The 17,226-nt window shown below is 40.1% G+C and overlaps 1 protein-coding gene across 4 annotated transcripts in view; it reads right to left on the bottom strand.

The window, feature by feature from the left end:
* The window catches only part of Alg3 (Alg3, alpha-1,3- mannosyltransferase), a 314,859-nt gene that overhangs the window by 136,322 nt on the left and 161,311 nt on the right, over nucleotides 1-17,226 (bottom strand). For all 4 annotated transcript variants that reach the window (XM_067081280.1, XM_067081281.1, XM_067081282.1 and 1 more), the window contains one exon: nucleotides 7,437-7,597. In XM_067081280.1, coding sequence (XP_066937381.1) covers nucleotides 7,437-7,597 — 161 coding nt within the window. The remainder of the gene's footprint in view (nucleotides 1-7,436; nucleotides 7,598-17,226) is intronic.

Raw genomic sequence — 17,226 nt, forward strand, 5'->3', positions numbered from 1 at the left:
TGGTCTTTATGAATGCAAGGTCATGCCTTTGGCATGAAGAATCGACCGCCACCTTCCAAGACTGATGAATTATATTCGTGCAATTTGGAAGGTTATGTGGTTTACATAGATGATCTGGTCGTATATTCTGATGACTGGGAAACTCATGTTAAAAGAATTAGAGCATTATTTAAGGTGCTGAGGAAGGCTGGTTTAGTAATCAATTTGAGTAAGAGCAATTCTGCTCAGGCAAAGGTTGTTTATCTTGGGCATGAGATTGGCCTGGGGAAAGTTGCTCCGAAAAGTGTTAATGTTGAAGCCATTTCAGCCTTTCCAGCACCTACGAATAGAAGAGACATTATGTATTTCCTAGGAATGGTAGGTTATTACTGTAGGTTCATTAAAAATTTTGCTGATTTAGCTAATCCTTTGACTGAATTATTAAAGAAAGATATCAAATTTATGTGGACTAATGAATGTTAGTGTTCTTTTGACAGGTTAAAGTCAGCGCTGGTAAGTTTCCCTATTTTGCGTTCACCCGATTTTTCTCTCCCTTTTTGTTTAGCCACTGATGCTAGTGACTTAGGCTTAGGTGCTGTACTTCTACAGGAGGATCACGACGGAACACTGCATCCTATCGCCTATTACTGCAAGAAACTTCTTCACGCAGAGAGGCGATACTCTACCATTGAGAAGGAGGCCTTGTGCTTAATTAAGGCCATTCTGCACCTTGATGTCTATTTGTCCACCCCTGTAGGCCCAATTAAGGTCTACACAGACCACAACCCGCTGGTCTTCATCAATAAGTTTAAAGAGAAAAACCAATGTATTTTACGCTGTAGTCTACTGCTCCAGGAGATGGATTTACCTATTCAGCATATTGCTGGGTCTAAGAATGTGGTCCCTGACGTCCTTTCAAGGTCATTTCACTGAAAGTTTTGAGAACTCCGTGAAAAGATAACTGCTTCTTTTTTTTTTTAGAAATTTTCTTTCAAATGTGTTATTTTTTCTGATTTATAAACATTTATTCTTGTTTTAGAATAGGTATATACATTTTTTTTGGTTCTGTTTGTCTTAGGATTATTTTTGCTTAGTCTTATTAAAAAATAAATAAATTTTTTTTCCTTATTGAGGGGAGCTATCATAATGTCTTGAATTATTTCACTGATTTTTAATGTAAATTTTCACTTTCTTTAAAAGTCCTATAAAGCTGATGTTGGGCTTTCTTTAGCTCCCCCTCTTTTTCTTTTTTTCCTTTCATATTCAACGAGCGGAGTGTTGTTCTGCGGTCTTTTGCTGGTTTGCTAGTTTCCCCTATTGTTCTCCCGTCTTCCCGACCTGACGTGGGATTCTGCCTGTTCTAACGAAAGGATTTTGTTTTTGGCTCCACTGAGAGGAGATCTCGCCACCCTGCTATTTTTTTGTGCACTCACTGACCTCTGCAACATTATCAAGGGTCTCTGCTTGTCTTCGGGTCATGTCCTGAGAGTATCATAAGCATGCTCCAACGAACAGTATCTTGTGTTGAGTTGCAGTGTTGAGGTCTGCCTTGCGCCCTCTTGCCTTGAGCTGTGCTGTGGGTCAACCTGTTTGCCCACCTGAGAGTGCGTAGCAGCGTTGTCTCCTGGAGTCGTCAGGAGGCCCTCTGAGTTCGAAGAAGGGTGAGAATAACCTACTTAATTCTTCGCTATTTATTATATTAATATCGATACTTGCCATAGTGGATTGTTGGGTCATCACCAGGACCATCGTCATCTCATTGTCCCCTTGTGTTTTTTCTTCCCGAGTGTTTTTGATGTGAAACCCCTGCCTCAAGGACAGATTTACTTAGCTAAATAAGCTATTTAATGTTTACATATATTCTTCAGTGAAATGGTGATGGTTTCCTCGTTATTGTTTACTATATACTGGAAATATTAGGTTTAAGGATATTTTTTTTCCTCTCTTATGCCTCTTCCTATCGTGTGATAGTTGAAATTCCGATTTTTACAAGGGTTATTTTCTACCTCCTGCTAGTTCTTTCTCTTATTCTACTGGATATGATAGTTAGCTAGGAGAATGGTGGTAGTGATTGAGGTTTTGTTTGCAAGTGAGTTTTCCTGTCCCTAGATCAGTTTTTGGGGGACGTTCCTTTGTAATATTTAAGTTTACTTATTGTTAATGAATTAATTATTAAGTTTTTGTTCTTGGTTTGTGTTCCTTCTCCTGAGTTTCTCTTGTTGGTTGAGATCTGTGTTATTTTTTCTGGAATCTTTGTCTATTTTGGCAACTGATTCTGAGAAGTGAATCTGCATAATATATAAATAAAGATTTGCTGTGGCTCTTGCATCAATAAAGGAGTTGTGTGTACACCTGAATCACGAAAACTTGGAAGGTGATGAATATACAGTATAAATAAAGGCAAATGCCCTGAAGGAAAGTGAAACAACAGAGTGGTGCTAGGCCTTTCAACTTATGTCCTTTACTCAGCAGACTGATAGGAATATAAGTTTACAAAGAGAGAGAGAGAGAGAGATAACAGTTGTCCTTACTTAAGAGTGAAATTTTTTATGGATTATTACAGACACACACACACAGAGAGAGAGAGAGAGAGAGAGAGAGAGAGAGAGAGAGAGAGAGAGAGAGAGAGAGAGAGAGAGAGAGGATTACAAGAAAAATATGACCACTGGTTAGCAACACCCCTTCTTGTCATGTTAAATGACATGTCTGACAGCTTTTGCCTTCAACCTCCTTCTTACAAAAGATGAGGGAAGAATTTGTTTGTTCAAAATAATACAATTTTGTAATTACAGTTTTATTATTATTATTATTATTATTATTATTATTATTATTATTATTATTTATTTTTTTAATCTTATTTGAAAAATTAGTACTTATTATTAAGTAAAAGTTTATTTATCATACAAATAAACATACCTGTATGTATATGTACCATAAAAATTCATCTCACTAAAGAGAGAGAGAGAGAGAGAGAGAGAGAGAGAGAGAGAGAGAGAGAGAGAGAGAGAGAGAGAGAGAGAGATTATTACTTTTAATAATATTTAATGTTATTCAATTTACACAAAAGCTTGAAAACTTATAAATTACATAAAAAATTAAACAAACACTTTTGCTGGGTTTCTCAGTGTTCGCAAATTTGACAATTTGCAGACTTCTCCATCACGAAATATTCACTAATTAGTGTATTTTGATTTACAGATTTTCAAATATTATTAAGATTAATAGATAAAATAATAATAATAATAATAACAATAATAATAATAATAATAATAATAATAATAATAATAATAATAATGTAAGATTACATAATACATAACTCAAAGTGAGAGACAAACTGGTTTTCTCCCCTCCATACAGGATGGACCCGAGCCCCATTAAAGCGAAGATAGATGCTCAGAATTGATAATTGAAATATCAAAATTATATTAAAAGTACTACTGAAATTATATTAAAATGATATGTAAGTGTTTCAGGATGATAGTATAAGCATTTTTACAGGATACATTTTATGGTAAAATAATGATTTACAGTACTAATTTTCAAATATTAATATTAAGTTTAATAAGATTAAATAATAACATGAAATAATAAAAATAATTCTCTCTCTCTTATTTAGATGAGAGAATTTTTCCGACATGTAATATGTATGTATGTTTCTTTTGTATGATAAATCAATGATTTACCTAATAAATATTAACTTTTAAATATTAATAAGATTAAAATAAGATTAAATATAACAATAATAATAATAATAATAATAATATATAATATTTTCCATACATTTGTGCAGTAAATAATTTAACATTTTAAACAAACAAATAGCAATGCCCAATCTTTTTATCCTCAACTTGAGAAAGGAGGGGGGAGGGTAAATGTCAATTTACTCGACAGTTTGACATACTGGCCAGAGGGGAAGGAGTGTTGCCCTCAGAAGCTCAAGGATTTCAATCTTTTGATATTGTAAGGAGTTATTCTCCTCTCTCCCTCTCAGGAAAAGATACCCTCAGACGCTCAAGGATTTCAATCTTTTGATATTATAAGGAGTTATTCTCCTCTCTCCCTCTCAGGAAAAGATACTGTTTGTATGTATGTGCATTCATAGTGTTTTAAAAATGTGTAGTAAAGGTATTACATCTTTGGAAGACAAAAACAAACATAAAATTTTTGTTGTTGTCAGAGAGATTAAAGAGATAAATCTCTCTCTCTCTCTCTCTTTCTTTTGCCACAGCCAGCCTTGTTGAATATAAGTCTTTCTCTCTGTTTTGGCTGGAAGGCTTAGAAGTGTGTATGTATATATTTTTAAGGGTAAAATGTTTAAGATGACTTTGAAATGATATTAATAATATAATTTCAAAGATTAATACAGTAATAAGATAACAATTTAAGGTATATTTGGTGTAAGATGATACTTTAAGTCAAGTGTTTCTCAACCCTTTTTAACTGAGAGCGCACCTACGAAAAACCAAAACTTTGGGGGCGCATCTTTGATTTTATTATGGAAAAATTAGCCATGAAATTTGAAAATACGAAAATGATAAAGACGTACCTGAAATAACCATTTATTTGTAAGATATTTTTCATTTAAGTATCTGAATGTGAAATGTGTTCGATGAGATTTCGCAATTTTCTGAATCTTGGCCTTATATGTGATAAACATACTCTCATCTCTTCATCAATGGATTTAGTATTTGATCTATTTTTACATTTAATGTTGGTAGAGAAAATCCTTGTTCACAGAGAGACGATGTGGACAACTGCAGTAAAACAGTCAAAGCTTTACTAGCTATTGAAGGATATTCTTCTTTGATTGAAATCCAGAACTGACCGATGGGCACCTCCTTCTGCTTGATCTTTAAGCCATGATCAGTAGATATGGTAGCCAGCTCCTTCTCTTCTGCTAACGAAAAGCCAGAGTTATCAGTTGAAATGTCAAAGAAAGGTTTGCGAATCCAGTCGTATTGCTCGGTTCAGATTACCTTCCAGAATTGCTAAATGATCCCCTGTTAAAGGAGTTAAATTGTCTGAATGGCCTTCTTGAACCAAAGGAATCATTTCCAACAGCCTAATCTAGCTTTTCTTTTCCAAACTGCTGGTTATTTCTGGAATGCTTGAATTTTGTCAGTAGATGAGAGAAGATTTTCATTTCCACTTTGCATGGACACGTTCGCACTATTCAGGTGTTGAAACATTTCGGTCAGATATCACATTTTTGAAGTCCAAAACTCACATTTCAGAAGTTAACATAATTTACTTTTCCTTTCTTTCTCAAAAGATGCCAACAGTTCTTGACAAAGTTCAGAGTACTTTACCTCGATAGCCATCTAACTTATGTGTGCAAAAGTAAGCGTGTGTGTTGTGAATCCATGTTTTTACGAAGAAGCTCAAATATACGAGCTTTTACCATTTCAACAACTTGGTCTTGATCAAAAGCTTCTTTCAATTTAGTACCAAGTGTTTTTGCCATCAGGGGCCTCTATGCAAGGAACATTGAGTTGTTGAACACTGAGTTGTTATAGTTTTGATATGGTGTTGCTTTACAAACCATGGAAGACCTTCAATAGAACCAGTCATTAATGGAGTTCCATCAGTACCAACCCTGGCACACTACTTCCATGATAAATTCCATTTCTCAAAAGAATTATTTAAAAATTATGAAGCATATCTTCACCTGTAGTAGTGGTAAGCAGTTCTTTGCAACAAAGATACTGATTTACTATAGTTTCCCCATCAATAAAGCGAATAAAGGCAAGCAACTGCGCTTTGTTGGCTATTTCGGATGGTTCATCAACTTGGAGTGCACAGTATGAACCCTGGAGTTTATTACAGCAAACATTTTCTTCAATATTGTTAGAAAATGTGCCTCTGAACACTATCATTTGATGATAGAATTTTACTTATTTGTTTCTCTACATTGTCTCCTGAAATAGTCTTCACCATCTTCTTACAAGCAGGCAAAATAATAGATTCAGCGAGAGTATATGACTTAATTTTTACGGCTGTCATTTCCGATATTTCCTAAGAAGCAATTTGAGCTTTCTCAGACACCGTTGCTCTCCTTCTGAAAGCGCTGATCAAGTCATCTTTTGAAATAACTTAGGTCCATCTTTTCCTTGAAGATTGCAATGTGATGCTTGAAAATGCTTGCTTCATTTACTAAGAAGCATCATCTCGTTTGACATTTTGCTTCCACAAACCAAACAATGGCCGAGGCTGATTGTCATCTCCAGCCCACATGAAGGAAGCTATAACTTGAACAACTTCTGTCGTGTTTGCGAATGGGTCTGCTCTTATTTTTCTTGGCTGGGCACTTCATGTCACTCAAAATAGTTTCATTTTATTAGAATGAAGTTCTTCACTGGCGCGTTTCTTATTTAAAAATCTATTCATTGTATGGGTAGTTTATTTTTTAATTATGTAAAAAAACAATTATAATTCACTGAGTGTCTTGAGCGAGAACTCTGTAAAGTAATGTAGCAGCACATGGGTACCTCCTCAGACTGACCACAATCGCAGAAGACTTTGAATTTATAGGACAAAGAGGTCATTGTCCCGAATTATGAACCCCCTTTGAACTGTCATTCACCACATGGTGAAGTTATTAACCTGGATTATGTGTCACCAACCTGGACTACTGTATTTTGGTTTAGTCCTACTTAATTCTATCATCTATTACCAACTGACCTCAGGGGAAATTTGATACCAACCTTATCCTTTTCATTTACCATACGGTGAAGTCATTGGCCTTTAAAAGGTTGTCATTTTTATAGACAATATTTCAAAGAAGATTACCAGATATGGAATTATAGACAATATCTATTTGAGAGAGAGAGAGAGTAATAGCAATTAAAATCCCCAAAGAAAGGAAAAGGAAAGTGATTATCCATTGCTTCTTGATGATAAAGCCATTAAGGAATTTAATTTCACTTCAAAATGTCATGTGGCGAACTTGATTCAGACACAGAAACCACATACTTGATGTCTCTAAAATATACAAAAATCAAGGTTTTAAAATATAAACATATTACATAAATTAAATCTTTTGTTATCTTGGGAAGCACCTGGCTACCTTCCATGGTGCACCAGTCTTTTCCGTCTTGTTGAGAAACACTGCTTTAAGTATACATTTGGTATTTGAACTTTCAAGATAGACAATTATAAGTGAGTTTAGAGGGGGGGGGGGAGAGGTAGCAAGTATTCGCTGACTTTAACTATTCGGGGGTGTCTGGAGCATCCCCAGCAAATATGGGGGTTTACTGTACGTATCTTTAAAGTAATTCTTTTCACATTGTTGAAATTTATAGCACACTATTTATTGCTAATCCATTACAGTGTTTGTGTGGAAGATAGACTGTATTGTGTAATTTAATGTGTCAGAACCATATTTTACTAGACAGAAATTCTAGTAGAAAATAAGGTACTTATTAATCTATACAAATCTAACAACACAATTCCTTTACCTGTACAATAAGCTTCCAAGAGACCAATATCCATCAATGAATAAATTAAGCGATGCATAAAGAATCATCATAGCAACAGGATCGTTAAAGAGTCGGAGTACGAAAATGGAGTGAACCCGATAAGAAGTACAGCACACAAAAATCAACACATAAGGAGGCAGCTGGAAAAGAAATATTTCACAATTTTCAAAAAGATTTCAGTAATTCACATTATGAAAGTTATCAGTACTTCACAAAGAGCTTATCTGTCAAAACAAGTGACAAACTACTCCCAATAACAAGTTTGCAATAAATACTCACTCCTATTCTGAAAAATAAATGAAAATAAATTCCCATTAAACAATATGAACAATGTTACTTTTGACTTTCTTACAACATTTCACTCTAAAAGCGAACAAATTTGGGAAATTTTTCAACATCTTATAAACTAAGAAACAGAATAGCAAATTTTTAAAGTAGTTTGTATTCTTTGTCATATACAAACCTGAAGTTCTTTACATAGGGATTTAGCTTGCAAACTCAAGCTTGAATGGCTGTTTAACTTTCAGACAAGGTTGAACTATTGAGAGGTGGGGGAAGCCCTGTACACCTGTCAGTACTGCATATTTTCCACTTGACCATCCGGCCCAGGTGCCACAGATCATTATTATTATTGAAATAGTTTTACCAGACCACTGAGCTGATTATCAGCTCTCATAGGGCTGGCCCGAAGGATTTCTTTTTACTTATATTTATTATTTTTTATATTTTGTAAATTAAATTGCAATTTTTCAAAAACTTTATTATTGATTAATTGCAAATGCTAAAGTTTCTGACAAAATTTCCCTGATGGATTTATTTCCCAAACTTGATAGCTGCTGCTGATTATACTTTACACATTCACACAAAAAATGTTTGATCATTGTCATTACTTTACATTCAGTGCATTCAGGAGCAGGGTTATGGAGGTGGTTCATGAGGCGTCTGTGTGTTAGACGAGAATGACCAATTTGTACATGTGTCAGAATTACAGTACTTGTGTATGTCTCTCTCTTTGGTGTGATGAACTCCATTTTCCAAAACCAGGTTTTGTTTGTTTTAATTTATTGTTTTCAAGTTCTTCACTCCATATATTTTGTCATTTATTTATAATACCTATTTTTTATGAGTTAATAATCATTAATAGGGATATATACATTTGATCTTGTCATATGGGCTGCTTCTTTGGCTGCTTTATCAACCTCTTCATTTCCCGTAATCCCTATATGGGCATTGATCCAACAAATTTCTACATTTTCCCATTATTATATAACTTATGGATTAATAACTTAATTTGTTGTACAATGTTATTTTTTGGTTTGTAACTTCGAATGGTTTCTATAGTGCTTCCTGAGTTGCTAAAAATCACAAAATTAGTGAATGAGGTTTCTTTATTTTTATGACAGATGCTATTGCACAAAACTCTGGTGTAAACACTGAGGCAATATCAGGCGGAGAGAACTGATACATTTTTTCTTGGGATACTGCAGCATGTCCCACTCTGTGCTGTGATTTACACCCATCTGTGCATATTGTGTAATGTGGATCTTTCTGGATTATATGTTCTACTGTATGTTGTCTATGGTGTTCTGGGGCATATGAGTAACATTTTGATAAATATTCTAAGTGTGTGGAAATTCATAGTCCAAGGAGGAGGTAGTTTTACTGTTGTAGGTAACTGTACATTTATATTCAGTGACTCAAATAATCTTTTAGCTCTAACTGGGAAAGGTGGTGAATGATTGTTTATAAATATATCTCTTAACTGAAATCATTTTTTTTGTTGGAGAATCACTTATCTGAATTCTTAGGGCACTTTTCATTGTTATTAATGTTCTATGTAGCCATATATTTCCCTTCCATAATCAATGGCAGACAACATTGTTGCTTTATTCAGTACAATAAGGGTATGTCTATCGGCTCCAAAGTAGTGTTGGGTAGTTTTTAATTAGATTTAATGCTCTTTTACATTTTGATTTCATGTAAGTTATGTGGGCTTTCCAATTCAAGACAGTATTAAATACTAATCCTAAAAATTTTGCAGTTCGGCCAATTGGTATACTATAATTTCTGATTTTTAAATCTATTTTCTGGGTTCGACCTGTGTCACCCAGTGAAATAACCATTAAGCACTTATTTCTAGGTATAAGTATTGCTACAAATACCAGAAAAAGCTATCCAGGAATGCTGGAAATTTTTTACACAGTTCGATCATCTATTAATCAAATAGATGTGGTATACATAAAGAGGTGAGTGTGTGATGCCACTGCCACAGGCCTCTGCCCTGTAGAGAATTCAATCTCAAAGCCGGAAAGTGAGGGCCGTCACACAGCCAACGCTCACTGCCCAGCCAACCAACACCCCAGCAGCCATATTCCTCTATTCCATTTTATGCGTCGTTTGAGATTGTTGTTCTTTACTTGTACTGCTTTTGAACCATTTTCCTGCATCATGTCATCCGTTCAGGAATTCTCTGCTTCCAAGTTAAGTACCATCTTCTTGTGGGGTTTTTTGTTATCGAGGCTTCTTATTTGACCTCTAATTAAATAATTATGGGGTTAAATATCTCAGGCGTTCATCGTGTTACTTCGCCTGGCCATGTTGCTTATGTTTTCCTATAACCTTAGCAGCGTGATTCTGCTGGTGTTTTACACGGTTATATATTTAAATTATGTTATTTATTATTTCTGCCCCTTCAGGAAGTTCTTTTTGGACGGATTGTCCTTTCGTCAGTGGGGGATGTTGTGCCCGTATCGTAACAAAACTAGGCTATTTGGAGAGGCTTCCCCCTCTCATCTTTTTGATCGTAAGTATTCCTTTTCCATGGGCACCTTCCTCTCGCGACGGAGGGATATATTCTCCAAGATGGTACAGTTTTGCTAACGGTTTTTCCTGATGTGTAAGATGATGGATGACATGTATATTTTTGGATTAAAAATGTTTTTGGTTCAGCGTTAGGGTCGGCCATTTTACGTTATCACCCGCGTCCAACATGTCGCGAGCTGTTAGGCCCTCTCTTTAGCATGAGTTTTTATATATTTTATATATTTCTTTGCATTTATTTTATACGAATTATATTTCATATCATTGGTTACTTTCGTAGTACTTCAGTCAAGTAGTTTATTTGTTGGGTACTCTGGCCTAGCCCTCTCGTCCGCTATCGGAGGGTTAGGCTACTTATGTTAGGCGCCTTTCATGATACTCATGCTTCCTAGCTCCCATGACCATGTTGTTTTGAGGCTTGGAGGGAGGTGTTGGTTGGTTGAGGGAGTTCCTCGTTCTCTTGGCCCACCTGACCATACCGTCATGTTTTGGAGGGTGTCCTAGGCACGGAGACCCGCCCCCTCCCCTGTTTTGGCCTACCTGACCAGACCAGTTGGTTTTGGTAGGTTAGAATGAGAGGTGTCACACCCAACCTACTACCCGTCCAGGCTGTCGGCGTTGGAGGGTGGCCAGACCTCGCGTGGAATTTCTCTCCACCCCCCCTTCCATACCTCTGTTCCCTTCTCCCAAGTCAAAAAGTTTTGACGTTGGGGGAGGGTCTGAAATTAAATGTAGGTTACAGTCTTTTTCATGTTGTTAGCCTAGCCTTTCCTTACCCACTTTTTAATATTTGGCGGGTGTCTCTAGTTTCTCCCTGCGTGAGGGACGTCGGTCTCCACGACCGACACCCAGTGGGGAGTTTCTATAAGTGTCCAGGGGATTTTTCCCATCCACCTGGCCGCTGTCTCTCGACCCCTCCATATTGTTATTCCTCCCTGCTCCTTAGCATTTGGCGTGTGATCTTGTCCTCTCCCTGCGCAAGGGACGTCGGTCTCTTATGACCGGCACCCCGTGGGGAGTTTCGGCTGGCGTCCAGATAAGCGTTTCCCACCTATCTGGCCTCCGCCTTTTGGTTTCCGCCATTTTGCTAGTGTTGGTTTGTTCGCTCCTCTGGGTTAGCTGAGCACCGAACACAAGAATCGAGATACTATCTTGCTTCCAGCAAATTATTTTCCACTGAGTTTCCTTCCGGATCTCCACGTTGCTTTTGTACCGTTACATCAGGTGGATATGATTTGGTGCGGTTAGGCGGCTTTCACTGCTGTTCTCCGCCATGGCGTTAAATTGATCAGTTTGGGTTCCCCCTCTCGCCTCCTCGCCAACGCAGGCAGCCAGGGCGGGAAGTATCATAACCAGCCAAGTACGCTGTTTACGCCTTGAGTTTGACCATTCTGTAGCTTTTACAGTATCACCACGGGTTCCGACGATGTTTACTATATGCTGTATTTATGTTATTTTATTAATTGTTGATGCAGGATCTGGGTTAGTGTACTATTACGCCCGGGTTAACTCCGGTCATAACATCGTATTGTGTATTAATATATTATCTTTATTCAGTCGGATTACTCCAGCAGGTTTTGTTTTGTCAACAAGCATGCTCCATCACCAACTGGTTAAAAAAGGCTTCTATCTCCTGCTTGGCTCTACTCGGCTGATGTAGTGCATACTCATGTATCATCTATCCACTTACAGATGGTACGCTGTCAGGAGCCCGGGTGCACGGCGGTCCTTCAGCAGCCCTATGGCCATGTAGTGTGCCGGTCCCACTCCGGCTGTGCGGTTCGCGTAGGGGACTTGATCGTCTGGCACCCAGACAGCTGTGAGGTGTGCTCGGTCTGTATGAGCTTGGCTGATGGATAGTCGGTAAAAGCTTCAAATCCGCTAACGCTTTAGTCTTTTCCACTTGACCTCATTGCTTATATTGATGAATGGCGTCCGGTGTTCGTTTTAGTAAACGTTGCTTCTCTTTCAGTCTGACCCGTGCTTGGACTCTTAAGCTGTCGACCCTGAAGGTGGCCTGGGTCGGCGGGTTGGAGGAAACGTCCGTCGAGAAGGCTTCCATCCTGTCGGGGATCTGCAAATACTCCTCTACCGGCGCTGGATACCAGCCGCAGTCGGTAGAATGGCACTTCATTGATAAGAACAGATCCGGGGTAGAGCGCGCCTCCCAGATGATAGCTGTGCGAAGAGGTGGCGGAAGGGTGGCGGCCATCAACCTAGATGTCGGGCTATGCATTTAGGACGGACCAGGTAGAAGGTAGGAGAGTGGTGAGGCAGGGGGAGAGCGAGCTCCCGCACCAACTCTCCCTTCTTCCTCGCTATTACGTTTCAGGGTTCCAGAAGTCACTTACCTTGAGGACAGGTCGAGATCTACTGTCCCCAAGGTGAAGAAAACAGGCTTAAGGCTTGTCTAAGTCCTCTAGGTCTCAAAGATCTAATCCTGTAGCTCCATGAAGTCCACGGGCTCCTAGTCGGTGGCTTCAACCAACAAGCTACTCCTATCAGAAATTCGAGATCAGGCGATTAAGGTGAGCCCCTCAAACTAACAAACCCTGAGGCTTTTGCAGTTTCCTTCGCAGCTAGACAAAAGGTAAGCCAGGATAAGTGAATGTTTCCTCTCCAGCTCATCCGCCTAAATCTCCGATGATCATTGAAGTCTTGGCTGAAGGATCTGAACGCCAGGAAAACGTGCTCTCGAGTTACGTGCACTCGAGATAGCGGCGCTGTCGTACCCCCATTCCGGATGCCTCCACCCACCTTCTCCCCTTTGATAAGAAACCCATGGCGTCTGGCTCTTCATGCTCCTCGGCGCCCGAGGAATACCTTACAATCGAGGAGCTTGGGTACGCCGGGTTGGAAGAGTTGGAGGTTCTTCCACCCGACCTGGTGCCTCCTACCAAACTCGCCAGACTTACAGAAGAAACGGATCCAGGTCAGACAAAGTCCCGAAGAACAGTTATTTTCCCGAGGACCAAGCCCAATCTGCCTTGCTGCGCACTCTCCGCGAATTGGGAGGCAGAAAACACCAAACTGACCCCCTTCAAGGAACTGCCATGTTTTCCTTGGGTATGCTGTCCCTACCCTGCGTATTGAAGGTAGCCTTGCTGGCCTGTCAGGCGAGCATCGAAGATAAACCGCTGCCTCAACTCAGGAGACAGATCCCTACTTATCTGGTCTTCCGGTCCGAATTTGGTTGGGAGCTCTTAGTCACGCACGTTTACGGTGGGCAAACTACGACCCAGGGTGCGCTTCATCGTATTCATTGACAGCTTCCCAAGATTCCAGAGGCTCTTCTAAAAAGCTGGTTGAGGCCAGATGCAGGTTGAGTGTTCGCTCCATAATTCCTTGTGTCTGACAGAGCAGCAGCAGTCATATACCACCGGGAGGATCCTCTCTTCAGGTCCTAACCAAATCCTGTTGGCCGGGTTTCAGGTGGACCTGTGACTACTGCTCGTGTGAAGTGGTGCATGACACATCTTAGCAGGCATACCATAGGGCATAGACAATAGGCTCATGAAGAGCTCTATTTGAAATAATATCTTCCGAGCGAAGTAAATAGTGTCTGACTTAAGAGAGGCAACCAGGGGGCAAATCAAAGTCTCCGCTCGCTGGTCTTCCTTTCAAGAGGCCTCCGAGTCAGGATCTCATGCTAAGCCGGGAAGAGGTTCAGGAGGCCACAAAGGCCTCATACTGAACCGTGATGCAGGCTGTTTTTGATCTCCCAGGTGGAGTCCTTCAACTACAGGCAGCCTCAACAGTTTGTGCTGTGCAGCTACTCAGCATTCCTTGCTTCCCAACCTACATGGCGTCTCCAGCTTTCCAGCGCTTACGTTTGAAAGCCAGGGTCTTGTTCGAGCCTCAGCAGGAGCGCCAGAGGAAGCAGAGCCAGAGCCTCCTTCCAGAGGTAGAGGGCTGCGTCACGTTCCCTCTCTCTCGGGGGAGAGGGGCCGGGCAGTAGAGGAAGTAAGCCCTCCCTGTCAGCCCGAGTCTTCTCAGGTAGGCGGGAGGCTTCAGCCTCTCTTCCCGGGACAATGGACCTTCAGTCCGTGGGCCCACAGCATAGTCTCCAAAGGTCTGGGATGGAGCTGGAGCAAGGATCCTCCTCCACTAGTCAGATTCCATCAGTCCCCATCCAAAGCTCTCCTGGACTTTGCAAAGGACCTGCTTCAAAAGAGAGCTATAAAGAAAGTGAGGTGCCTGAAATTTCAAGAGCAGACTATTTCCAGTGTTCCGAGAAAAGAAAGGCTCCAGTCAACAAGTAATCTTAGACTTATCTCGTCTCAATTTTATATTCAATGCGACAAATTGCATCCTTACAATCATGAGTGCCGGACTCTACTTCTAGTGGAGTCGTCACCCACCTCTATAGATCTTTCAGATGCATATTATCACGTCGGTTGCGGCTTCTCTCATACCTAGAGGTTCAGACTAGGAAAACAGGCCTACTCATTCAGTCATGCCATTCGGGCTCAACATAGCGCCCAGAATCTTCACCAGCTGACAGAAACAGTAGTTCAACTGATTCGCAGGTCCCGGGGATCATGTTAGCCGCATACTAGACGACTGGATAATTTGGGCATCCAGCAACCGAAGAATAATAGGAGAGCAACAGCCATAGTGATCAACTGAGTCCTAGGCTTTCCAAATAAACGGAAAATCCGCCTAGTTCGGAGAGCTCGATTTCAATGGCTAGGTATCCAATGGGATCGGACTCTCTGAAACTGTCTCTTCCAGCCAGCCAAAGGAGGGAAATAGCCAAGCCACCAGGCAGTTCCTCAAAACAGGAAGCCACTCGCCATACCAGAAGGGTCCTGGGTTCTCTTCAGTTCATCTATTTACAGACCTGCTTCTGAAAGCCAAACTGAAAGATATAAACAGGTAATGGCGGAGGCGAGCAACATCAAACTCAGAGACAAGGTGTCATTAATTCCGCTGGTGTTGAGAAAAGACTTGGCCATGATGGAGCAGTCAAAAGTCTATCAAAGTCAGTACCCTCCAGTTCCTCCTCCATCACTGGTGATTCACACAGGCGGCTTCTCTAAGCGGTGGGAGGATATTCCCAACGCACAGAAAAGTTCAGGAGCGTGGTCTAATCGTCGCCAGTTCCAACATCAACATTCTAGAAGCAATGGCGAGTATTTCTAACTCTGGAAAAACTAAATCCATCCAGACAGATACATATCAGGCTGGTTCTCGACGAATGCAGTAGTGGTGCATTGTATAAACAGGGGGCTCCAAGTCGAGGCGGATCAATCAAGTGATAGCAATTTTCTCCTTGGCAAGAAAGCACCGTTGGCACCTATCAGCCACCCATCTGGCAGGTGTCCGAATGTCGTGGACTCTCTATCCAGGACAACTCCGCTGGAGTCGGAATGGTCTCTGGACAGAACATCATTCGAGTGGATTCGACGTCAGGTTCCAGGTCTTCAGGTAGATTTGTTTGCCACAGAGAGCAACCACAAACTTCCATGTTACGTTGCTCCCAACCTGGACCCTCTTGCTCACTCCACAGATGCAATGTCAATGGAATTGGAGACATAATGAAAAATCTATCTGTTTCCACCAATAAACCTGCTGTTGAAAGTTTTGCACAAGCTCAGGTCATTCAAGGGTCAAGTGGCCCTGGTAGCACCCAACTGGCCGAAGAGCAGTTGGTTTCCTCTTCTTCTAGAGTTGAAGCTCCGGTGTATTCAAATACCCAGGCCACAGTTGACTCAAATAGTACAAACTTGGACTGTGTCAAAACTCCTCAAAATTCTAAATGCCCTGGCTTTGTGGACTACATGAAATTAAGCTGTTCAGAGGTGCTAATATTGATCCTGTTGTATTGTTCTTAGAATCAGATGAAGACTCTACTCTCAGACAGTATGATTCAGCAGTTAAAAAGTTAGCATTGATACAGAAAGAGAATCTGAAGGTAAAGTATTGACCACGAATCTGGCAATATCATTCTTCAGGTCATTGTTTGAAAAAGGACTGGCTTCTAGTACTATTACTACAGCAAGTCAGCTTTAAAAGATATTTTACATGGCTTCAATATTGACTTAACGGACTCACACTTTTCATCAATCCCACAGAGCATCTGCATGCGTTTGAGACCATAACCGTCTACGGGTTACCTGGATTCTTAAATGGCGATACTAATTAACATCGGACACTGATAATGAACAGTGTCCATATTTGAGTCTGTTACGGATAACGTTATTCTTAATTAGCCCCAGCTAGGTGCCAGAATTTCAGACTGTCGCTCTCTCTGAAGAATCGAACCATATTGATTTTCTCCACGTCCCAGGAGAAGTTCTACCGGATCAAAAATTTTTGCTTCAAAATTGAAGATCCACAAATAGGTGTGGATCACATGGAAGGTTATCCCCTTCCACAGGATCCGTCCTTATGCCCAGTCACTACTTTAAGAGAGCTTATTTACATAGGAACTTCTAATGTATTGTCTGGTCCTCTTTATCAAGGGAAAAGGAGGAACCCTTTCCTTAAAGGCCATCAGACAACAAATACTATATTTTATTAAACAAGCTAACCCGGATTCAGTACCTAAGGTTCATGATATCCGAGCAGTGGCCACCTCCACTAATTATTTTCATAATATGAACTTTGAAGAACTTAAAAAATATACGGGTTGGAAATCACCATCAGTTTTCAAACGCCACTATCTTAAATAACTGGAGGCTCTGAAGTTTTCTACAGTGGCTGCAGGAAGCATTGTTCCTTCCGCCCTAGATTAACATATGCATTCTTAATTACCCTGTCCTTTTCCTCTCTCGCCTGCCTGCCTCGTTTACTTACCTTGCCATCTATTCTTAGGTCAGGCATGCTTCACAGCCTGACTCCTGACCATGTTTTATTATTATAGTTATTATCTGTGTTAGTATTTAAGTGTCTTGTTACTTTCCAGTATTTTGTATATATTTGCCCCTTGGGATTGACCATGTCT

The sequence above is a fragment of the Macrobrachium rosenbergii genome, chromosome 37 (genome assembly GCF_040412425.1).
Source record: "Macrobrachium rosenbergii isolate ZJJX-2024 chromosome 37, ASM4041242v1, whole genome shotgun sequence".
Lineage (NCBI taxonomy): Eukaryota > Metazoa > Arthropoda > Malacostraca > Decapoda > Palaemonidae > Macrobrachium > Macrobrachium rosenbergii.